The sequence below is a fragment of the Octopus sinensis genome, linkage group LG2 (assembly GCF_006345805.1).
Source record: "Octopus sinensis linkage group LG2, ASM634580v1, whole genome shotgun sequence".
In the NCBI taxonomy this organism is placed as follows: Eukaryota; Metazoa; Mollusca; class Cephalopoda; order Octopoda; family Octopodidae; genus Octopus; species Octopus sinensis.
The window spans coordinates 55107161-55133049 of record NC_042998.1 but is presented as its reverse complement, the minus strand read 5'-3'; the positions used below and the strand labels follow the sequence as shown (position 1 = coordinate 55133049).

The 25889-nt window shown below is 33.7% G+C and overlaps 1 protein-coding gene and 1 long non-coding RNA gene across 2 annotated transcripts in view; one reads left to right on the top strand and one right to left on the bottom strand.

Annotated features, from left to right (window-relative positions):
* LOC115230369 overlaps positions 1-19328 on the bottom strand; it is a 57461-nt gene extending 38133 nt beyond the window's left edge. Inside the window, exon 1 of the mRNA XM_029800575.2 lies at positions 19075-19328. Within this exon, the coding sequence (XP_029656435.1) occupies positions 19075-19135 (61 nt within the window). The 5' untranslated portion in view covers positions 19136-19328. The remainder of the gene's footprint in view (positions 1-19074) is intronic.
* A 4347-nt stretch (positions 19329-23675) lies between these two features.
* On the top strand, positions 23676-23972 carry LOC118767929. The gene is made up of 2 exons (XR_005003844.1): positions 23676-23846; positions 23913-23972. It is a non-coding gene; the product is annotated as an uncharacterized LOC118767929 (long non-coding RNA).
* The last annotated feature ends 1917 nt before the right edge of the window (positions 23973-25889 follow it).

Sequence of the window (25889 nt, the reverse complement as noted above, 5' to 3'; positions counted from 1 at the left end):
AAACAATGACTAAAAATATGAAATCCGACATTTTGTATATTGTCTCATTTTACAAAAACCATTGGTGTGTGTGTGTGTGTAAAATGAGAAAAAGATTATTGCAAGTGAACAAAGTGTGCTACATATTTAACAAAACTGCTTATTATCAACAAACTCATTTTAGGCAAACGTCGTAATTTAGAAATAACAGATAACACTCATTAAGCAGACTTAATAAGGGAGAAGAACTACTCCATAATTAGTGCATTAGGAGTGAAAAAAGGTCACAACATATGGACATCTTAAATGAAAACATATGCCCCCATACGTTAATGTCTAATTTGTTTTTGTATAAAGTACACATACCTAACTAATAGTACATAAAAACAAAATATTCCTTTTTTTCTTTCTTTTCTTTCTTTTTATTTTTTGAAGAATATACAGATGATAAACTACACTCTCTTAATTTATCTAAGCAGGAAGAAAAGGGTCAGTCAGTTTGTGAAAGGTTAGACTAAGAGCGAAGCAGTAATAAGTAAAATTATATAAGAGGTTAACAGAAAGTTTGAGAGAGCCTCGTTTCACTGACTCCCAGTATGACCAAGCTTCTCACATGAGGAAAGAACTGATAGCTAAGAGGAAGGGAAAGGGAGAAAAAAAATTAAATAAAGCAATAATGCTTTTATAGTCCCTGTTATTATGATGTATCTGGTGTGAATTAAGATTGATCACTTGACAATTGATGCCTTGCAGCAGGCAAAGTGCAGATTTTCTCAGGGAACCCAGCCCCATCTCTACACTGTATTTATGTATATATTTTTGATACTATTTTGTCCTGATTATATGCTTTGTGGCAACAAATCTTAGTTAATTATTGCTGATAACTGACAAGGGCATAAACTAACATAGTCTGAATATGAATAATCAGTTTTGTCACTCAAATTCCACTTTTATTCTCTTCTTTTAGTACAGAATACTATCACCACAGAAACAAACAGAACAAGATAGGATTTGTTAAATAATACAGTATTTCTAAGGTTAACATTCTATCTGAGGAGAATATTGCAAAAACTACTAAGAATTATTAAAAAATTCAAAATACAAGAGAAAAAGTAATAATAAAAATGAAAAGAAAACAAAAAAAAATCACATTCTTTTATCTGTTTCAGTCATTAGATTGTGGTCATGCTAGGGTACTGCCAAGAACTTTTAGTCAGATGAATCAACCCTGGTACTTATTCTATTGGTCTCTTTTTGCCAAATCACTAAGTTACGGGGGACAAACAAATACAAGTTGTGGAATGGTGGTGGAGAAGACAAACATAGACACAAAGATACAAATATATTTAAGAGAAAATTTGATGGTTTTTTTCTCTTATGAGGTTTTTCACGCTAACTACTTGTTAAATTCTTATAAAGATTTTATCCTATTTTAAAATTATATATATATATATATATATATATATATATATATGACAGGCTTCTTTCAGTTTCTATCAAATCCACTCAAGGCTCAGGTTAGTTCAAAGATATAGCAGAAGCTACTTGCCCAGGGTGCCACACAGCAAAACTGAACTTGGAACCATGTGGTTGGGAAGCAAGCTTCTTACTACACTGCGACACTTGCACATAAATTTATTCATGATTTTTAAAAAAATAATAAGTCAGAACTGACATTGTCCTTCACCATTGCAAGTTATATAAAAGGTAAAGACACTCTTCAGTCATGAATGACCATGGGACTGCACCTAGAAAGTTCCCCTCTGAAGCACAAGTCTGGGCAAGGTTGTTATTAACGGAAGGCCAGCAGTCGTCCTTGCATTCCAGCCTCCCTTCTCCAGACCACCAATGTTGTTCAAGGGAAAGGCAAAGGCCGATACAGCTTGGCGCGAGTGACGTTGCAACTTGTTTCTACAGCTGAGCGAGCAATGTAAAATAAAGTGTCTTGCTCAACACACAGCCCAAGCCAGGAACTGAACTCACTACCTCATGCTCTAACCTGATGCTCTAGCCACTGAGCCATGTACCTTCACATTTGCAAGTTATACAAGACAGATGAAATGAATCATAAGGTTGATGCTGAGTTTGAACATCTGTAAAACAGTGTCTGTGAGAAAACAAAGACAGAGGGAATTCTAGAGGTGTTGATTATGAGTGGAAAGGACTGGGCTATGCATTTAGTGCAGTATCCAGAGAAATGAGACAAAGGACGTGGTTATAAGGAAACATGGGTTCAAAACAGATAAAACAGCATCTTCTGAGATAGCAGATCTGAAGCTGGTTGGTGACTGACTCTTTCCTCTTCAGTTGAATATCTCTATGTTATTTAAAAAAAAAACAAATTTTCTTTTTAATCGTTTATTGTTTCAGTCATCGAAGTGTGGCCATGCTGGGGCACTGCCTTGGACCCCAGTACTTATTTTTTAAAGCCTGGTACTTATTCTATTGGTTTCTTTTTGATAAACCACTAAGTTATGGGGGCATAAACAAAACAACACCAGTTATCAAGTGGTTGTGCAGGACAAATACAAAACATATGCATGCATACACACACACAGAGTTTCCATCCACCAAATACACTCACAAGGCTTTGGTTATGGATACAGTAGAAGACATTTGTCCAAGGTGGCACACTGTGGGACTGAACCCAAGACCACATGGTTGGAAAATAGGCTTCTTAACAATGTCTGGTTCAGTTTACCATGTTAATATATGTAGACAGTAACACCACCACTGCCTCCACATATATATAGGAATAGTACTCCTGCTTAGATTTTGCTTGAGCTTTGCAGGTGAGCAAATGGATCAGAACTAGCTCTACAAAGGAATTCATGAGTTTATGAAGTTATATCTATGGAATTGCTCAGAGATTGCGAAGACCAGCATTTAAAGCAGCTAGGATTCCTACCCTTTACCAAGATTTTTTCATTTAATCTTATTGGTATTAACAGTCATCTCTTATGGATATGGTAAGTGATACTTTAGATGTTTATGTACTTTTGACAACTCATTTGCTTAAACATACCACTCAAGTTCCCATTACATTTTCAATTAATCATACTGAAGTTATTAACTCTCTAATTAGTGCAAATCTGCTATGCTCCACTACACTCCTGACATTCTTAATATGTTTAACCTTTTGAATAGCAACAGAATCCCTTTCATTTATTTCAAACATATGCTGCAGTTTGTTAATTTTTTTCAGCCACTATAAACTCAACTCCCTATGCTATCGCTAACTCTCCTTTCAGAACCAATTACATAAGCTAGACAACAGAATTTATTTACCAGTTCCAGCAAGCCATTTCAAATGTCCAATGGCATCAGTGCTTGGCAGCTTAAATACATACATAAATATTTATAATCCAGCAACATTCTTGGGCAATACATTCAATAACTTTCACATAATTGCCAGCTCCACCTTACTTACTCTATGAACCAATTCTCCAAATGTTTGGTTATCCTGCAAGCTTCAACTCCAGCACCAGTAGCTGTATTTCAAACATTTTTGCAGTCCTTGGATTATTTTACTTTATAAACCAGACTGCAGTTGCCATATGGAGGTTCAAATAGGCATCTGTTTCTAAAACTCTTTATAATGCTTAACCCATTACCATTTAAACTGGCCATATCCAGCCCAGATATTGTACCTCTTTCATGTTCAAATTGTCTAGATCTGACCACTCACACCCAACCTATAATGTCATACTAAAAATAAATGATCACATCATTGATCTCTTGAAGCTACAATTCATTCAAAACAATATGAATAAATAAGCAATACATTTGATAAGGGTTAAAGTGTAAATACAAAGCAATTTGAATTTCAATGGACTTCCACTTGTACTTTGGAGAATCCATTTTCTTTTCTTAACTTTAAAACTTGCTTAATACCACAATGCTTTCCATCTATATCAAATTTTTCCCCTGACCAAAAGACCACAAAATACACAAGACTTGTTCAAAATGCCTGTTATAATTACAGTAATACTTCACTTCACAAGGACCCACTCTACGAGACCCCAGTTTTATGAGTATTATTTTATAATAAATCATTTTGTGTGTGTGGCAATGTTGCAACATGTGGCAACACTGGCTCTGATGTATCTACACATCATTTTACTGATGGAGTAAAATGAGAGCATAAAATTTCATTGCTACTATGGGAAATTATATCTCTGCTTTACAAGTTTTCGCTTTACGAGCAACCTCCTGGATCAAATTAACTTGTATATTGAAGTGTTACTATACTTGATTCCTCATTTCCCACTATCTCTGCCAGTTGCCTCATAGTATTCGATCCTTGGCACCAGTCCAGGGCTACTGAGATACCCTTCTGGTTGCTTGTTGAGGTTCTATAGTTGACCTTCTCTGATCTGAATCTGTGATGCACCCCATGTTAATTTCATTAGCCATACTTTTCTGTGCTGGTTTAGGGCAAGTTGGAAGCTGATATCAATTTTGAAGTTTTGTTTCTCATAGAATGATTGCTTTCACTACAGCTACGAAACTCAATCTACTCTTACAAAAATCTATTTAACCCATAGATGGGGCCCTAACAGGTATTAATGTTCCCGGTCAGAATGGACCGGGGAGCAATGATAATTAAGAGGTGACTACACGCTCCCTACAATTACAGAAATGAAACCTCCTCACCAGATTTAATGTCGCACCTATTACTTGATTATTGCTAAATATTTATCATGAAGCTTTATTCCTACAAACATGGCATTTGTGGGCTTATATGTTGGAATTATTTGAAACCATATGAGGGAGTGCCAAAAAATTCCTGACTTTAAGGCTATTGTGAAAGTCCTGGTTGGAGGCCTATATGTTAAAAAGAAATTATTTTTATGGAATGAAAATTTAATAAAATCTCATCATAAGTAAGTGAAATTGTGCTAAATACAACTAAATTGAAAACCTTTTCCCTATGGCCATAACAACAATTCTGAAAACTTTTGGAAGCAAATTTTACATGAGTAGAAGCTTTTTTTAACAATTTTTATCCTGAAATCACCTGCATAAATTACACAAATTACATGAGGTTTTACAGTTTATCAATCTCAGTACTTGACTGGTACTTTATCAAATCCCATCATCCCCCTTAGAACAAATGCTGCAAATCAATTTGTTTGTCGTTCAAACAATTCTGTTACTAAGCACAAGATCTAAAATTTTGTGGGAAGGGTGCTAGTCAATTACATTGGTCCTAGTACTCAATTGACACTTATTTCACTGACCCTGCAACTGATGAAAGGGAAAGTTGATCTTGGTGAAATTTGAACTCAGAATGTAAAACTGGAAGAAATGCCATTAACCTTTCTTCCCAGCTTCCACCTTTGTTTCAAAATTTGGTGCAAGGCCAGTTAATTTTGCAGGAGAGGGCTAGTTGATTATATTGATTCCAGAGCTCAACTGGTATTTAGGTGAATGTAACTGATTTACCCCTCCCAACAAAATTTGATGCCTTGTTCCTATAGAAGAAAGAATTAGTATTCATGAGCAAAGAATATATCCTAACTTTATTAATTTATCTACTGAACATTATGCAATTTCTCATATATTAAGGTAAAATGTGTCCCTTACTCACTGCCTGTTATATTTAGCCTTTAAACAAACCAGTGAGGGTACCTCTACATGGTTGCTCTACCTACTAGAAACAGAAGTCAAATCTCTCTTTATCATCTTTAAAAAAAAACAGAGGTGTATAGAATACAGTAGTTTGAGATAAACTATGTTTGAAAACACTATTTGTCTATAGTTAGAATACTTTTGATCACAAGTCTGCTCAACCAGGGTTTTAACAACAAGAACTAGACAGAAGAAATAAAGAAATAAAATCTGTGTCAATTGAAAACATACAAGTCATATAATTAATCAAAAATCAAATTTCTCAGAAAAGCAACATGAAAATGAGAGAACAAATTAAATAATATTAATTTAAAAGCAATAAGAACTGAAAAATCAAAATAAATACAATTATTCTTATAAACAAAATAATGTATTACAAAGTGAAACAACTTACAAAAGTGTGGAATGTGAAATAAAATCATATTTGTTCCATTTGATAGTTTTTTTTCCTCTTAATAGTAAGATGTAAATTCTAAAGAATATTAAACAATACGTGATTACAGCTTCACAGACTTTTATATGAATGTAGTAAGTAGGATAGCAAAAGACTAGTATTTATACGAAAAAAAAATTTAAACCGGCGACTTTGAAACAATAGGAAATAAATTACTTGGATAATTAGCTTTTGTTCAAAACATAAAACCAGATAACAAAGTTGATTCTATGTAAAATGATATGCTCAGATATCTCAGTAGGGAGATACTTCTTGTTCCTTAGCCACAGGTCAGGCCTCTAATCAGTAAAGAATTAATCATCAAAATCTTTTTTCTTTTTTTTTCTAGACATTGTGTATCCAGGACTATATTATCCGAGGTGCATTTTTCTGTTAGTGGGTGGATTAGCTTGTTATATATCTACCAGAACTGCCATCTTATAAAGGTTCCATTTTTTTTTCTCTTTTTAAATGTAGCATTAAAGAATGCTTTTAGATGGCTCTGTAGCAGAGTATTTGAATACTGACCCACACATAGCAAACAGCAGAATACACCCTTGGTTAATCCATGTGGTAGGTGATGCAAGATGAGAACATGATTCCAGTGTAAGTTACCAGGCATATAGATGTTACAAAAATACATTTGGGAGTAGTGGGTGATTCTGGTAGTTGACATTACAAAAATTTCTCTGTGAAGTCAACAGCCAAGATCTCTGCCCATCATTGTGAGTGTGATCATCAGAAGGTGTGACTCTTTCAATAAGACAGCACATATACGATGCTGTTTCTCACAGTCAGACCTGCTGGGTGTTTGATGTTACTCTTTGTCAAACAAAGACAGGCTGTGTTTAGTCATGGATTGCTTATTTCTGTATTCACCGCTAATCCCAGTATCAAGAGATCATTACTCTATCTACTACATAGGGACATGTCAGGTAAAACTTCTCTTTCCTGATCCATTCCCAGCTTTAAAGGAAGCAGACAATATAATTTATTAGTCTCATTAATTTGGATATCATCATCATCATCATCAATATAATGTCCATGGGTTAGACAGAATTTGCTGAGGTAGATTTTGTGAGGAAATATTTCCTCAGGATCAGATATGTTTCCATGGATGATTGGAAATGAAGACCATCATTTGGATCATGGTGACACTTGTTTACAACTAACACACTATGTCAAAGCAAGGAAACAATACAATATATACACACACACACACACACACATATAAATATATATATATATATAAATATATATAAATATATATATACAAGGTGCCCTGAAGTTGCGCACCACCCTGGTTTTTAAATAAAAACACAACCTTATTGATTTCAGAAACACTTTATTGAAAATAATAACAAATGCTCAAATTGAGCAGCCTCCGCAATTATAAAAGTAAAATGAATTGTGTGAATTATTTTTAATGAAAACCAGAATGGTGCACAACTTCTGGAATACCCTGTATATATATAAATACATACATATATATATATATATATATATATATATATATATATATATATATATATATATATATATAGATAGATAGATAGATAGATGGATAGATAGATAGATGGATAGATAGATAGATAAGGGGGCTTTTGAGGCTCTTGACAGATTACTTCAAGATATGAGGTGCAACTCAAGGCTAATGGGCGGCCTAACAGTACTCCTTGCAGGTGACTTTCAACAAATGCTCCCAGTCATTCCAAAGTGAACGAGAGCAGATGAGGTAAATGTGAGCATCAAATCTCTATACCTTTGGAGCAAGGTTAGAATGCTGAAACTCACAACAAACATGAGAGTGCAGTTGGGAGGTGATGCGCACATGGACAACTTCTGCAGGCAATTAATAGATATTGGAAATGGTACAGTAATTGTTGAAAAGGATGGGAAGATTAGTTTACCCTTTGGCAATTTGGTGTCAAATATACACGAACTGTTGGCGAGAGTTTTCCCCAATCTGAACACACAATTCACAGACCATTGTTTGCTGAGAAAATGTTCAATTTCGGCACCAAAAAATGTTGCAGAACCTGCTTTCTCTCACAGACAGCTCTATGTCAGATGCTCTAGAGTTGGAAATCTGGAAAATTTATTCATCTATGCACCCAATGGCAAAACGAAAAACATTGTGTATCACAAAGCCCTGCAAGACTGAAATTTTGGAACAAAAATGCCTCTTCCTCTGAGAACCTCTCTTGCCAACCTATGACAACCCTTCTTGCCAACTTCAGACAACACCTCTCGCTAACCTCCGATGACCTATCTTGCCAACTTCTGAAAACCCCTCTCACCAACCTTTAGCTGACAGTTTTTTGTACTTTTTTGCAACGGAAAATACAGCTTTTGCAGCAGTTATAATGAAATTGCTTTCTTATATCAGAGTAATAAGGCGTTTCAACAGAACATCTTTACCCCCAGGAATTACTGGGTATATCAGCTAGTATATATATGTATGTATATATATATATATATATATAGCATTAACAAATCATATAGACTCGTAGGGAATAGCTATGGACTGGAGCAATGTGAAATGAGGTGCTTTACTCAAGAACACAACACGTCACCCAGTCCAGGAACTGAGATCAGAATCTTACAACCCTGAGTCCAACACCCTAACCACTAAGCTACACGCCTCCATTACTATTTATTATTAGCTTAATAACAAATATTTGTGGCATTACTCTCTAAATATCAGAAGCATTTCATTTATTAGTTTATCACTGTAATATAACAGTAAATAAAATAATAATTGGCATAGATGCAGAGTAATTTGTGTAATTATTTTAGATATAATTCTATTAGTTTTTTGACACAAATACATACATGCATGTGGGTATCAAAAACCCAAAAAATTATGTGTGCATGTGTGTGTGTATTTTAGCAAAATTATTACCATCATTATTGCTATTATTATTATTAATATAGATTAGTTTTTGATGCACATAGTTATGTGTATGTCAAAAACTAATACATATTTGCATATATATATGTGTGTGTATGTATATATATATATAAATGAAATGAAAAGCTAATATTACTATAGAAAAAATAATACTAATTAGTTATTTTGGTAAATTTCTACTAAATCTCAGGAATTTATGGTTAATTCTCTTCGAAAATATTCTGATAATTGAAAATAGTATTTTTTAACAAGCCAAGAATTTGAATATAACAAACTGTTAAAGAATTTAATCAATTTTGCACATTATTAAGCTTAAATGGTATTAACTAATTAGCAAATGGAAAAAATATGTTCATATTAGTGCTTAAATAATTTCACAACGTTTATTATTATTATATTTTATCAAGTCATCTGATTTTCAAGGAAGTGTTACATAAAATCAAAAAAATCAAACAAAAATAAGATTTTAAAAAATGATTTAATGTAAAAATACTAAAAGATTTCCATCTAAAACAGTGTATTTGCAAGACAGACACAAGACAAAATGAGACAATTTATTGGTAAAGGCATAAAGGCATGTATAGAACTGAAGAATGGCACTGACAGCTTTGACAGAGTTACTTACAAGGAAGTCCTCAAGAAAATTAATAACAAAAATAAAAAGTAGAAGAAGGAAAAAAATGACAAAAGGAACTGTAATCCTGTAGTTCTTTTTATTATCTAAGATAAAATAAATTAAAAGGAATGCCATTTTCCCCAAGCAGAGAATTTCAGCTAAGAAAAGAAAAGAAAATTTTTAGAGACTGTTTTGGAGAAGTTAAATCTCATGATAAGGATCTCAGCAACAGCTATGTACAAGCCAATATTTCTTAATTGGATTAGACTTGACATCTTTCCAGCTAGTGAAGCTAGTTTGTCAGTGTCAATATATGGATGGAACTATATATATATGGAATAATCCATTTTTAGTTTTTCAGTTAGGAAAGCTTTTTAAAAACTGAATAAAATACTACCACTGCACTATATACAGGCAGTTAAACTTAATTCTTGTAAATGTCACTTATAATTCTAAAATAAATAAATAAACGGAATAAAAATTCAACCACAAATTGATATTAAATTCTCATGGCTTTTAAAGAGGGAGCCAATTTAAGTAAAGTTATTAAGCTTACAAAACTGTAGAAGGGTAGTGAATAGTTTTTTCCCCTCATCTTTATTTGAAGAGTTGGGGCAGAGAGAATAAAACTATAAAATATAGCCAAGGTATTTATAAGTTTAAATATATTTTCATCAGTCTTGATTTATTATATAGCCAAAGTACAGAGGAACCTTGGTTTACAAATTTAATTCATTCCTGAAGGTTGTCACCCAAAATGTTTGTACGCCAAAGCTATTTTTCCGGGGGAGGGGGAATTCAAGAGAAGACATGGTGAATTCAAATAGGGGATGCTCTCCTGCTGATACACAGCTTGTTGCCAGCTTATGTGTTCATTACTCAAACAACGTTTGTCACATGAGACAAATTGTTTGAAAAATTATTCCTAAATTGGTTTGTTCATGATGAGAGGTGTAAGTAAACTGAAGTTCTACTGTATTTATAAGAATAAATATATTTTCATCAATCTTGGTATATAAACTATATGACTTTAATTTTGCTTCAAATATTATAGGCAAGAGTTAGATTGTATCAGTCCAACAACTCAATTGAGATTATGAATTTGTTTCCGAGTTAATCTACCATTCACATGTGGTCTGATCAATAAGTATCCGGAATGTTGCCATACTGTTGCAATGACAATGTTTGTTTAGCTCCAGGTTAGGTAAACACGTGCAGGTGCTTTTGTAGGTTCATTAGATATGACAGCTTTAAAGTTAGTCACTATGATTGGTACAAGATAACTGGGAAGACTACAGTAAAATTTTCAACAAATATATCTACATTTCCAAAAGCAAGACCTAAACTCCACTGTATGATAGACCAAATTCACTCCATCATCAGGTTGAACTTGGTCTTTGAATGCCTTTGGTAGAGATATTTGGTAGTAAACACTCAAGACAGGTTTCTGATCTGAAGATAACTTCTGCTCATCAGAGTCAGGAGCCCTGAAAATTGTCAGAGGTACTGCTAAGTAGTAAAGAAGAAAAAAGAAGAAACTCCAAGACTATATATTGAATTAAGACAAAATTCCTTACACAGAGTTCTTGATTACAAAACTTGGAAACACCGCAAAAACACAACATTTGTAAGCAAGTAAAATGTGATTTCACAATATCCTTTAAGTATTTTACCATAAATTTTAACATCTTCATGAATGGTATTTTGGTACCCTGTATTTAGAGGCCAACAAACTTATTCCCAGTTGGTTAACTTAGTAAGAACAGTAAATAAGAAAATAAAATAAATAAAAGAAACAAATGGGTGATTATGGCTGATGTAAAAAGTTTTGATGTTCTTGCACTACTAGTTGATCTGTCACCATGGAAACCTTAATGGATAAATGATAAGTTGACTTTTCACACTCAAGCCTAAGATTAGCATTTAATAGGATAATATCTCAATTTCTGTGACACCCACCACCAACAGGAAAGTTAACACTGTAATAGTTGATAATTGCATTCCCTAAGGAAAAGATTTATACTAATCTAAGGAGATAGTGTCATCTGACCAATATTATTTATATTTGCAACTTGGGCTTGGTAATTTCATCAGAATATATTTATTATTATCAGTATTATTAAATATTAAATATAAAGTATTTTACAGATAACTCAGAGATGATGAATGAAGAGTGTTTGATTCAGAATTTGAAAGAACCACCGAACTATCGATTGAAACTGGAAGCCTCTGATTTCAAATTTCTGTCATTCAAATTCCCACAAATGAAAACACAATGTCAAGAATATTAACAGTAAAAATAAGTAATAACAGCAGTGGCAACGACATTTACAATGGGACTGCTAAGTTGGTTCGGTACTAATATCAAGTGTGTACAACGTTCATTTAAACTTCTGTCAGAACAACTTGATATTTCAAACTACAGAATGAACAAAAAAAGAACCAGTAAATACATTTATTCTGCCAGAGATTATCTGTGGTGTCATACAAAAATTTTCTTGGGTTAAATAGATAATTTGAAATTCATTGAAGTTAACTTTATTTTTCACTGGAAAATAAAAACTATCTGAAAACTTCCACTCAAAATACTCTCAGGGTGTATTTTGAACTAAATGTTTCAAACAATCGCTAAATATAAACAAAATGCAATGAAGGACTGCAGATATTGGCACAAGGCCAGCAATTTTAGAGAAGGAGCCAGTGAATTACATTGATGTCAGTGTTCAGCTGGTATTTTATTTTATTGATACTGAAAGGGTTGAAGGCAAAACTGACCATGGCAGAATTTGAACTCAGAATCTAAAAAGTTGGAAAAAACGGCACTAAGCATTTGTTGGATGCTCTCATTCTGCCAGCTTGACAACTAAGGGAGTGTAGATAATAAGATCATTTACATACACAAATTAACTCTGCTGTAGAACTTACTTCACATAGGATAATATACAAAGGACATTAGGCATTTGTGAACACATTTTAGTGGGCCATAAAAGGAAGACAACCTAATGTAATGATACACAAAAATCTGAGACAAGAAAGTTAAAAGCATGCTGTACTTGTAATTCTAGCTGCCAACCACAGTGATTTGGAAGTCACTAGATTCTTGAAAATGGTTGAGTACTTGTGTTCAGAATCAGAAAAGAGCTGGAGGCCACTGGTAGGATGTGTTGTGTGGTCAAGAGAAAGAAACATTCTCAGTGATCAGACATTGTCAGAATAGTCAAATTGACTTGTGTCCATAACACAAAAAACTGAATTTTGATTCAGGTTTGCTTACGTATGATCATTCACTGGCTCCAGCTTTGGGCATTGCTCTTCAGTATCATATTTGAATATAGTCTGGTATTTTCTAATGGAATTTTTTATAGGCTTGATTTCATTATATTTGCTATTAATAATTTAACCCTTAACTTTCTGTATGACACAGTACTGGATGGTACTGCATCAGTCATCCAGTTCTGAAATGCAGGATATATCAAGATTCATACTAATCTTGTTATAGAAATCTTCTCTTCTGTCATTCATTTATTTTTTTGTAAGAATCATTACAGGACCAAGTTTTTGACTTTTCACTAGGATAAGAGTTAATATTTCTCAAAACTGGCCATTTTCTATTTTAAAAATAACAATTCTTTTGATTATACTTTTGATATTGGTTTAATTTGAATCTACAATCATTCCAAAATTTACCTGTTTTATGGCATAAATTGTACTCTAATTTTTCCCTATCTTGATTTTCACTTGTACAATTTTTAGCTTGGAATCTGTGGCAATTTTGCCTTTGATTCCTATCAAATATATTATTCTTTCCAGACATAGTCTCAAGCTTTCCTGTGGGCAAATTTCAAATGTTTGCTATAGCTCTTTCAACTGTCCCAGCAATTTTCAATGCTTATTTCTAGTACTGGGTCTATTTCTTCCAAAACTGTCTGTTGCACATTTTTCGTACATGTGCACACTCATAATCAGTCTTCAAGAATTACAATCTGTATCTCTGAAGCAAACGTCAGCCAATTTTTATTTTTATTCTGCCACAAAAATCAGCGACACCGATTCCATTCTTTTCATAACGACTGTAAAAATTATATTGCAACTTTACAACATTTTTCCTCCATCAGTATTTTTCATGATTTCAAAAACAAAAAGAATTACATTTTTCATAATCTATTGGCATCATTAAAGCATTAGCCAGTTTAAACATTTTTATAAGTCCCATTAATAAAATATTTTATTTTATTTCTTAGCAGGTAATTTTATTCAGCTCAAATATGTCACTATTCTGATCATAAAATCTTAATCATCTCCATAGCAAAATATTGGAAACTTTTTTTTTTCCACAAAATAATCTGAACTTCTTTGTCCAGATTCCTTCAGCTTTGGTAATGATATAAAGTTTCTTGCAAAAGTAAAAAAAATATTCTTTTTCAATTTTTTTAAAGAATTATTTTTGTAGTTCATTTTTGTTGAAAATTCTTCAGAGCTAATTTTAATAATCTTTGTTGCTAATTCTTTGTGGCATATATTTTTTGGTGGCTGTGCAATCCAAAATGCAAGAAGAATGAAAGCAAGTTTTGCAATAACAGTCAGAAAGGCATAATATAAGAATGAAAAAGGGCAGTAAGATGGCAGAATCATTTGCATGCCAGTCAAAATGCTTAGCAGCATTTCATCCATCCTTACATTCTGAGTTCAAATTCTGCCAAGGTCAACTTTGCCCTTCATCCTTTCAGGGTCGATAAAATAAGTACCAGTTGAACGCTGGGGTTATGTAATCAACTTACACCCTCCCCTGAAATTGCTGGCCTTGCACCAAAAATTGAAACCAATATAGGAATAAAGGAATGACCTTGAATAATTAGGTGACACCACTGAACAGCATTTCAAGTAAAAAAGACAACCTTTATAAAAATAATTACTTTATACATGTGAACAGAAGGAGACCATATAGTAACAATGAGGCAGTATACAAATGGATTTTTCCAAAGTATGTTTAAGACAAAAAATAAACATAGGACGAATCATTTGTCAGATCCCATTTAACTTCTAATTAAAATTTAGAGTCTCATGTTGACTCCACATGTCTTACCTTTCATCTTACACAACACTGGATGAAACATTCTCTTTATGATTTTTCTAAACTCAGTTGCTGCCATTCTTGCTCTTCAAATGCTTTCAGCTTTTATCAGTTTCACTCTTGATGACTATAACTACTTCTAGCTCTCTATTTCTCACTCTGTTAATGAAGTTTACACTACTAGTTAGTCCCTTCTTTAATCTCAGAATCCAGCCTCTACTCTTTTATAATAACTGCATCCACAGGATCATCTATTAATCCTTGAGACACACTGTGTTTTGGTATCTGTAGCCAAAGAGACCAATTATTTTTTTCTCTTATTGATGGTAAACATAAGTAAACAAAAACTTCAAGTGTAGTAATTAAATTCAATACTATAGGAGATAAAAGTGAGATACATAGAAAGAGAATGTGTTGCAGACCAGGTCAACTCTTACAAATATAGAAATGACAATAACAATTAGAGATGTACTTGCATAGCAAGTGACCTGATCTGAGATCGTGTGCTGGAACGAAAACAATTGCAGTGTGGGAGATGTTTATAAGCCATTTAAGAAACACAAAAACCGTTAGATTCACTTCAACATTTAAATTTAATTTGTCAAAATATTTTCGTCGCTTTGAGACTGCAACCTGTTCACTGACAAAATTCTGTGCAGCACGGAATTTTGTCAGTGAACAGGTTGCGGTCTCAAAGCAACGAAAATATTTTGACAAATTAAATTTAAATGTTGAAGTGAATCTAACGGTTTTTGTGTTTCTTAAATGGCTTATAAACACCTTCCATGCTACAATAACAACTATTAATTTATTAGTACCATAGAGTAATCAAGAAAAAGCCAGTTGACTACAGGAATAATATCCTTCTTAATATTTAAACATATCTAGTTGAAATATCTCATCTTTAACTTCCCTAACAAACACATATTTAGAAAGAATTTTATTGAGTTCCAAAACTGGCTTTTTGAATACTGACCATCTTTACAACCACCAAAATTTTATTATTTATTCTTTCATTTCTATTAGTTATTTGCACTTACAAAATAAATCATTTTCCTGAATATTTGCTTCATAGATATATAACTAATATTTCTTTTCTTTTTGTTTCCACATTCATTTGGCTTAGACAAAACAGACTAGCAGTCCTCACTGTATCCCATTTCAGCAATCTTAGTTCAGTCATATTTAACCGTTGTTGTTTCTCTCCTCAAAAATTTTGATTTGATTCTCAGCAAATACTACATTTGCATTTTTTCCTCCTATTTCTATCTTACTTCGCAATACCTCACCTTTTTCTTTTTTTTATTTCATCAAATGATACTCATTTTCTTTTCTTTCATTTCCAATCATCTTCTTTCCATATCTGAGCTCATTCTGTTTTTCAGACACATCATTTATCTAATGAACCATACTCAGTTATTTCTTATCAGAAATGTACACATTTTAGCATAGCACTGTATAGTTTCTATAATTGACCTTTCAGTGCAGAGAAAAACTGCAGCCTTGCCAACAGGAGCAGCATGCATCAACTTCACATACACATTCTTTCTTCAAATTGAATAAATCTCTTCTTATTCTTACACATTAGATATTGTTTTGTTTGTTTTTTTTTATTCACTCTACTAAGTTCTGCTGGACACTTCAGTTTTTATTGCAATAAGATTCCAATTCTTAATGTTAATTATACAGCTGTGAAATAAGTGTAAGACAAAATGAAATAGTTATAGTCTTTGGCTCAGGGCAAACCATAGAGGATGTGATCAAGTTTGAACTTATGACCAAGTTAGTTAATAGTTCAGTACTTTAACCTCAGAACAATTATGGTAAGACTAGAACTTTGAAAAGCTTGGCTGCTTATTTTCTAAAAGACTTGGTGGATTCTTTATTTATTTATTATCACAATATTTTAGCTTCAGTCTCACCTATCAAACATTGAATACCTGTTTCTGCACATCTATCATACTTTAACAGTTCATCACTGGTATAAAGCAACCTCTTTCAATATTGCACCCAACTCAGTTGAGTAGTCTTGTAAGTGACTCAGTGACTTCATTAGTGCCTTGTGTCCTGCAAATAGCATTCAGTACACTCAGTAAAGTGGTTTGTGTTAGAAAGGGCATCTGGAGCTTGGTGCAGTCAGTTCTCTGGCTCACCAGCTTCTATCAAACCGTCCAACCCATGCCAGCAGACATTAAATGATGACGATGATCATATAAAAATGCTAATTTTTCAACTTCAAAGAAGCAATACTAAACTCAAAACTAACGTTTCCTTTCAAATTATACCACTTCTGTGAATATCATAAAAACACCCGAAGACATTAATTTAATGTTTCGTTTAGAATGTTTGAAGATGTTAATAAATCTGCGATGTATATATATGTATATGTCTGAATCACGAACAATACGATAGCAAATAAGTTTGATTTGCACAAATGTTTTGGGTAGATACAAACTAGAACTACAAAAACGATGCAAACACGAAAACCTTAAAATTCTTAGTTTGTCTCGTCGTCAGTAGAGGAATAATCTGGGAGACATTACAATATTGGATTGTCATAGTTAAATATACATTTTACACCGAAATATATTATCATTATGATTATTAAGAAATATATTTGAAGTATTCTTTTTTTGTCTGTTTAGAACAGGTAATGACCATCGTGTATACATTTCACTCTCGTTTTCTGTTAGTATTTCCTTTTAGAAGGATCGAAACGATACATCATACTATGTATTCCAAATTCTACGGGCTGGATGTTACTACCATTAAGTCTCCCACCTCCGTCTATGTTTGTGTGTGTATAAATACACACACACACACACACACACATATATATATATATATATATATATATATATATATATATATATATATATATATATATATATATATATATATATATACATACATACATATATACATACACACAAGTAAATCTTCACCGAGAGGGAAAATATTCTGTAACTTTCGATGTTCTACAAATAGTATCTGACTAAATGAGAGCTTTTTACAATTTTCATTAAAAAATAGGAAGGTTACTGTTTTGTATACGTTAACTGTGGACATGTAAAACAAAGCGAATACTTTTTTCGTCAAATAATAACCAACAGTAAAAAGCTTCACAGATGCATATGGGCAAGACATGTAAAATTATTCAAAATATGTTGTTAACGATCAGTAACTATTTGCACCCAAATAATTCCAGAATGAGTATATAAGAAATTTGGTAAATTTTTTTTACCGAAATTTGTTTAATTTGACTAAGAGTAACCTTTCAACAGACTTTAATATTCACAGTAATCAATCTATCTATGTATATAATAAAGTAATGTATGTTAGCTTAAGAACCGTATACTGATTCTCAATGATTTCATAAGCTCACTCACTTCCGGTTTTCAATGAATTAATGTGTGAAGTAAATAAAATATATCATTATAATTTTATAAAGAGTTTATTATCATAGCAAACTATTTCAGAAGAAGTTTAAATGTAAATCTAAATCGACGAATATCATGCAAAGAAAGACATTATTTCAGGTTAGCATATAAACTTTTGGAGAGGGAAATATACGAAATTAGGTCAGAAGATCTACAGGTGTGGCATGATCAGATCTAACCTAAATAGGTGAGGTACTTATATATAAACAAAATCAGTCACTTATTTTATATTCTATAAAAGGTGGATGAAATCTATAAGCAGTGAAGCTACAGAAATTAATCAAGAAATTAAATTTTGGTATTAAAGGCTTTGTAAAACTGTGTCTATTTTCTTATACGCACACATAAAAACATTAAAACGTAAATGCAAAGACACACATATACGCATGGGTGTATATAAATTCTAATGAATATATATATATATAATATATATATATATATATATATATACATATATATATATCCTAATGAATTAAAATCAATTTCGCACGAGACATACAAAAATGGGACAAGTTAATAACTATTAATTCAACAGGCTATTTCTACAACTTCTTTCCAATCCGAAAGATATTTCGAGGAAAATTTGACTATTCGGAATATGCTCCCAGTGTGTGTGTGTGTGTGTGTGTATATATATGTATATATATATATATACATATATACATATATATATATATATATATATATATATATGTATATGTGTGTGTGTGTGTGTAAGTATGTATATGTTTGAGTGTATCACCGTAATTAAATGCGCAAAATATAAACGAACGCAAAAAAGACGAATAAAATAAAAAGCCAGAATAGTACAATGTAGTGTCCTTCGTTTAAAACATGACAATAGGTAGAAAGTTAGTAAAGTTATTCATGTTTTATTACTTCTTTTTAGTCGTTTTTATCAATTATATATACATATATATTTTAGTAGGTCTGTCTTAATATCATCCATATTGAATTAACCAGCAAAGGTGAGAGAAAGAAACTTACCTAACAACAATACTGTTAAATATACCCAATGACCCCTTCTCATACATTGATGAGCTGTCATGATTCGGGAATGCGAAAGTCTTCGGTTTAAAACCAATATCAGTGTTAACGAAACAGATCTAATTACCCTTAGTTCTAAGGGTTTTTTCTTGGACTGAGATAGGAAAAAAATGTAGTTAACGGATGTCCACTTGGAAATAGTGTACACCTAGATGGCGCTGGTGACGTCCTTCACCTGCTTGCTACTAGAATAATCAGCTACAGGTAAGTTGTCAGTTACTCTCTAAGGCGGTTGATTGTTGCAGGTAAATAACTTAGATTAATACGTCCCGGGCTCCTAACACTAACAACTTTTTGTTTTTACTTGGACGAATTCTTTTATTCTTTCCCTTTATTGTTTTTTAGAATAGAGAAATGAAATCTTTTTGTAATTATCGTATGTATATGTGTGTTACACACACACACATATATATATAGGATGGGTGTGTGTATCGGTCAGTAGCTCTTATATTAAAAAAGAAAAATCAAATTCTAAAATATAAAACATTAGAACAGTAGTATTGTTTAGAAGGTTGTTTATTGTGACTGGTCAGAGAGTGACCATTGGTATTGCACCTATAAAGCGCTTAGTTGTATAGGCGAGTCATCAGACTCAGATGGCCAGAGACACTTAGAGGTTTTGTACCACTGCTCGTATAAGTCTGACGAATCGCCTATCCAACTTAGCGCCTTATGGTTGGGAAACCAATGGTCACTCTTTGACCGGCCATAACAAACAACTATCTATCTATCTATCTATCTATCTATCTATCTATCTATCTATCTGTCAGTCTATATATCTATCTATCTGTTTGTTTTCATGTTGAGTTCTACTATTGGCACAAGGCCTGAATTTATGGGCAGGAGACTAGTCGATGTCATCGTCTCCAATACTTAACTGGTACCTATTTTATAGACTCCTTAAGGATGAAACGCGAAGTCGAGCTCCACGGCCTTTGTACTCAGTTTGTGAAGACCTGAAAGAAATGCCGCTAAGCAATTTTTCCGACTCAATATTTTTAGTTGTGCACATATTTATTATTCTTTTACAAGGAAGAATAGTGTTAACAGTGGCTTCGAAGTTTCATCGTTAAGGTAGGATCAGCATGCCGAAACTACGAAGTCAGTGTTAACACTATTCTTCCTCGTAATATATATACAAGAGTTAAGGAATGGAATAGATAAGATCCGGGCTAGATATGTTAGTTTTCATTGTTGCAAGGAGGTACATGTTAACACATAGATGCTAACTTTTTTCTTACACCTCAATCCCTGGATCTTATATATATATATATATAATATATATATATATATATATATATATCTGTGTGTGGACATGTTTTATCTGTATGTTTGTGTGTGTATTATTATCATCACTTTTACGTTCCTGTTCCATGCTTGCATGGGTTGGCGGAAGTTTTCTGTAAAACAGCGACTTACCATATACATATGTTGCAGTCTCTCATAATCACTATTATATAGACAACCACTTGAGATATAAATCTTCATGTTCTCGTCTCCAGGCCATTTTTGCCATGCCCGTCGCCAAGTTAGAGCACTGGACGGCACTTCACCCGCACTATTTAATGATTCACACTCGCCTGCCGGTTAAGGGCGTGCACTGGACGGTACTTTCCACTCATTATTCAGTGGTGCACCCTCAGATTTAGAAAATACATTTTACGAAAATTTTCATGCGGTATAAATTAGTGCTCACCCAGAATATTCTGAAGTACCCATCAAGCATCAAAGTCTGGTGACGGGCCTGATTTTTGCTCTTCTTCACGCAACTGGCCTCGTCCATAAAGAACATATATCAGTGCCATCTTCTTCCTTGGATGCTACGTCTGCTTCCTGTTGTACCCAGTTTTTTCTCAATTCAGTTGTGATCTATCGATCATGTAGGTACACAATAATAATACTCTATTTCCAAAGGAGAGAATTCGCTTCATTTCTTTCAGCTTTCGTTATTCCTCTGTATTCAGTGTCCATATTAGAATGTAACATCGCACTTCGTACACAAATCTACCTTTCACTCTAAGAGAGAATTCTCTTGTTGCTATCAGAGGTGATAGCTCCCTGAATTTTCTACAGATCATCTTTACAATGGCTGCAGTGATTTTGGAAAGCCTACTTTTGCTGCTAATCAGATTTGTAGGGTAACGAAATCTATGAACTTCAGAGCATTTGAAAGAATCTATTTGGCACATCTGCTACACATGAAATCATATCTACCAGCCTGTCTGTAATCCCACCGCATATCTTGTGTTCTAACGTATTATATTTGGCACATAGTACAGAGTTCTGAACATATTCCTTTTCTACTGACTCTGGTTACCTTCCTGATGATAGAAGAGTCTTGTTTTTCCTGGTTATTTAACTTTCGATTTTGCTAAGTTTACTTCAGAGTCTTTTGGCTCTAAGCTTTATCTCCACGTTTGGAATTTCTTCTCTAATTTTTTTCAACAGGTTCAGTTATGAAAAGTAACTCGTTGGTATAGTAGAGTTCTCACGAGTACTCGGTCTGAAACTTTTGTTTAGCCTGGAGAACTATGATAAAAGGAGGAGGCTGAGAAGTGATCCTTGATAGACACCTATATGCATAGTAAATTCTTCGCTAATTCATCGCTAAATCTCTCATTACTAGTAACATCTCTGTATATCACTCGACTTAATGACTTCCAGGTTACGAAGTGTGATACCCTGCCTGATTGACAATAATAAATTTAAAAGTTTACTCTTACGTGAGGTCTCTCATAGTTGTCTTACTAATATCAGGATTTCTGTGGTAAGTTCTGTTTCACATTCGAACTGCATTTCATCTCAGTGAAATTTCTTCCCAATTTATTGTATTATAATTTGGTTTATCAGTCTGAGGTCTCTGTAACCGAATCTTACTTGGACATCTTTTTTGGCCCCATAAGCTGTTCATAATAACAATGTTGCTGCATCAGTCATTGTGTACGATACATCCTGGTACTACTTGATTTTCTATGTGAACGATAGGTGCTTACTTCGCCGGATATTTTAATTATGTAAGTGATTATCTCTAAAATCCAGCTGTTTTCCTAATCTTCATTCCACATCCTTAATTGTGCTTTCGACTGTACATCTGTCAACTTTTAATGGTTGGCACATCTGTTGAGTTCAGGTACAGCAGACCAGCTGTCCATCCATGTATTCCCCACACTTAGCAACCTGTATATGTTATATTGCTACTTGTATGGATCTTTCCGTCACGTACTGTCCGAGTCGCTTATCACGCTATACCATAAACAGGTTGGATACTTCTCCAGCAGTGCCGACTTCGATAACTGCACCGTTCTCTTCAATGTTTATTATTACATTTTTATTATCATCGAACGTTTGTTATTACATTTTAATATGTCGCCATTCAATGTAAACAGCATCCGTAACCGACACTTACACAACAAATTGAAATGTGCAAAACAACGGAAGCAACAACAGTAATATCATCAATTAACCAATGGGAAACGAAGATACTCTGTAAGTATTGATGGAATTGTTATGACTAACAACGCGCTACCCAGCGCAAATAAGCATTTGTTTAGGGTATCAAGGGAAGGGGAGACCACAGAAATGGTAAGTGATTTACGGCATCAGAGAAACCACTGTAGCGTAGCTCGGTGATGTCCTCACTGTTTGAGAGAGATAATAGAAATGATGTCGTGGCAAATAGCAGCCATCTTTCGGCTGCTTGGGACCTGTTGTGTCCGCTGCCCTGATTGGTTGGTTTTGGTGCAGTTTTATTTCGCGCCAGTGAGTAAACCAACTACGGCCTTCGGATAAGGTCCCATGACACAGTCTTTTGGATTTTCCCTGGAGCCTACCTTTTGCTTTAAAAGGCTTCAGCAATTCACTATATCTTGTCTTTGGTCCTCGACCATTGATCACAACCAAAACCTACCAATCAGAGTAGCGGACACAACTGAGCCTAAGCAGCCGAAAGATGGCTGCTATCTGCCATGACATCATTTCTATGATCTCTCTCAAACAGTGAGGATATCACAGAGCTACGCTACACCACTTTATTATTTATCTCTTCAAAATCTAGAAGCAGATGTGTTACGTAAGATTAATTTTAAAGATCTGATCAAAGATATTGCAATTAAAAAAAGTAGGAGCAAACTTTTCAAGCATAAAGTGGAAGTATGCAAAAATAAACATTATTTTCTATCTTATTTAGTTTTGCTTCATTTTGAAAAAATAAAGAAAAATATTTAATTGTTTATATTTTGAATTTACATATTATATGAGGGTACCAAAATCTTAAAAGTGTTTGGGTCTTGGTCCGGCACTGACACTACCTCACAATTTCAACACAGGCACACAAACAAAAAAAAAAAAATACATCATAATCTATGGCGCTGTGCAGTTGGACACAGAAGAAAGATCTGGTTTTAAATTACCACCGAAGCATGCAATACGTGCTCTGATCAATAAATATCCGGGCTGTTGCCATAATAACGAAGGTAAAGCACACAGAGTGAAGCCGCTTGGCACAGATTGACCTTGAACTCTGCTGTGCATGCGCACAAAGTTTTAACATTCTAGCTCACTTCTGCAACTTCACTCTGTATGTTTTAGCTTCGTTATTATAGCAACAGTCAGGATACTTATTGATCAGACCTCGTATATAAGAAAATCCATAACGTTGATTACCTATCTGATATTGAAATAGAAACTTTCGTAGAGAATAGATGACAATTAAGGTATAGAAGTTGTAACAATAACTCCTCAAGGATTACAGATAGTGATAGGAACTGACATAATGACAGCAACACAGATAGTGACAGCAACTACACTGGTCGTAGATTTTAAGTAATTTTTATAAATAGAAAAGAAACGAATGAGGTTCCTGCTAAGTCGCCTTCGAGGCTCCATCAGCTTCCAAAAAAAAAAGTGGTTTGTTATAAATATATAAACCATCGATCGATTCGACCTCGCCTTTTGAATTTTTCGGTTGATGTTGTCTCAAGTTAGCTAGCGTAACTAATATATAAAGTACGCAGGAAACTCTTGTAGCTGGTAGTTATGACAAGATTTGGTGTCAGTTTATATACATTGCTGTAATTGTATAAGGCTTCATGAAAAACAGATAGCGTCAAATTCTAAGAACATTGTATTTACAGGAGTTGAAATCTTGATAAAGTGATCCGCACATTCCTGCAAATAAATACGGTGTTGATTCTTCATCATCTCAGGTTGGTATTTGTGTGTGTGAAATGAGCTAATTGAGAAATCAAGCTGGTTTGATTAAGTATTAAATAGTGAAAACAGTTTTGAGAGCAGAATTGTTTGGGACTGAAGCGAGTGAAGTCCGAATTCTCTCTGATTAAATGCGCCAGAAAACGTCTGCTTATATCGCGGTTGCAGAAGGAATTTTCTAGAATTATCACGTGAACACAGTCCTCATTGGTTGAAAATTGGGTCTTCACACATACACGCGTGATCCATATATGATTGAAATAAACCCTTACTAACACCTTCGACTCACTTACGACTGAAGAAATATATTGAACTTCTCATGTGCAGAAGCACTGTCAGTATCGTCCGGATTTACGAAGTTGTCCCTGTTCTGAAATCTTGCAAATTAATTTTAAAATATTTTATCGAGAACATTAATATAAATTTATATCACGTTTGGCGGAATTAAGATAGATTCTGTGAAACCTATATGTATTTGTACCTGTATCGAATGCTGTCAACTGAATGCAGAGTTTCACAAATTAAAGTATATATATAATTTTATTGATAAGACAAGGTATAAATAATGATCATTATACATTCTTGTTTATTAGAGTAAATTTGGCTTACAGCTGTTTCCGGTAGTCATTATTGATAAATTGGGAAAAATTGAACGACCTAAAAAAAGGAGGGGGAAGAAGGGAGAAAGGGGTTATCATAAAACATTAGTCATTTTGAGCCCTAACGAAATCCCAAAAGCATCCGAAAAGAAGTGGCTTTTGGTTATTGACAGAAGTGCTGATCGATTCGAATCGGACACCACATAAATCGCAGGAATAGCGCTAACTCAACGAACTATTGGTACCAATATATGACTGGTTGGTACTAAACCCTAACTAAATGTTTTTTGATATGGTTGAAGGAGATTGAAACAGAATGCCTAGTAGAGCTCCTACACAAAGTTTGTCTCTTAGGGACAGCAAAGATTATCAAGAGGGTTCTAAGCATTTGAAAGACTGCTGAAAACCTGTGGATACCTAAGGTTATATATAGGTAGTAACCCGTTATCCACATAATTCCTACCAGGAATAAGACCGAACCTGAGCCAAACCAAAATAATCAATGGCTGCATTTATAATTAAAATACATACAAAATTCCATCCATAGATTATTATCATTAAGATATATATATATATATATATATATATTTCGTTTTGGGATTTGGTTTGCAAGATTCTTTATATGAGTTCGTGTGTTGAAGCATATTCTGTTGTGTCTGGGGAGAGTCATTCTCTTAAGGCACTAAAAGAGAATGACTCTCCCCAGACACAACAGTATATATATATATAAGAGAGAGAGAGATTGTGTATATGGTCTGGTAACATTAAAGTCTTGAGAGGTCGCAACAGCGAGGCCCTTCTATGCGTCTCGAGGAAAAGGGAGCTGTGAAAACTGCCGACTAACAGAGCGTCTGGAATGGTACCTCGACGTTTATTTGCGGCAGTCGCAACAAGAAGAAGGAAAAGATGTGTGTGTCTGTGCGCGTTACGAGCAATGATATAGCTCTT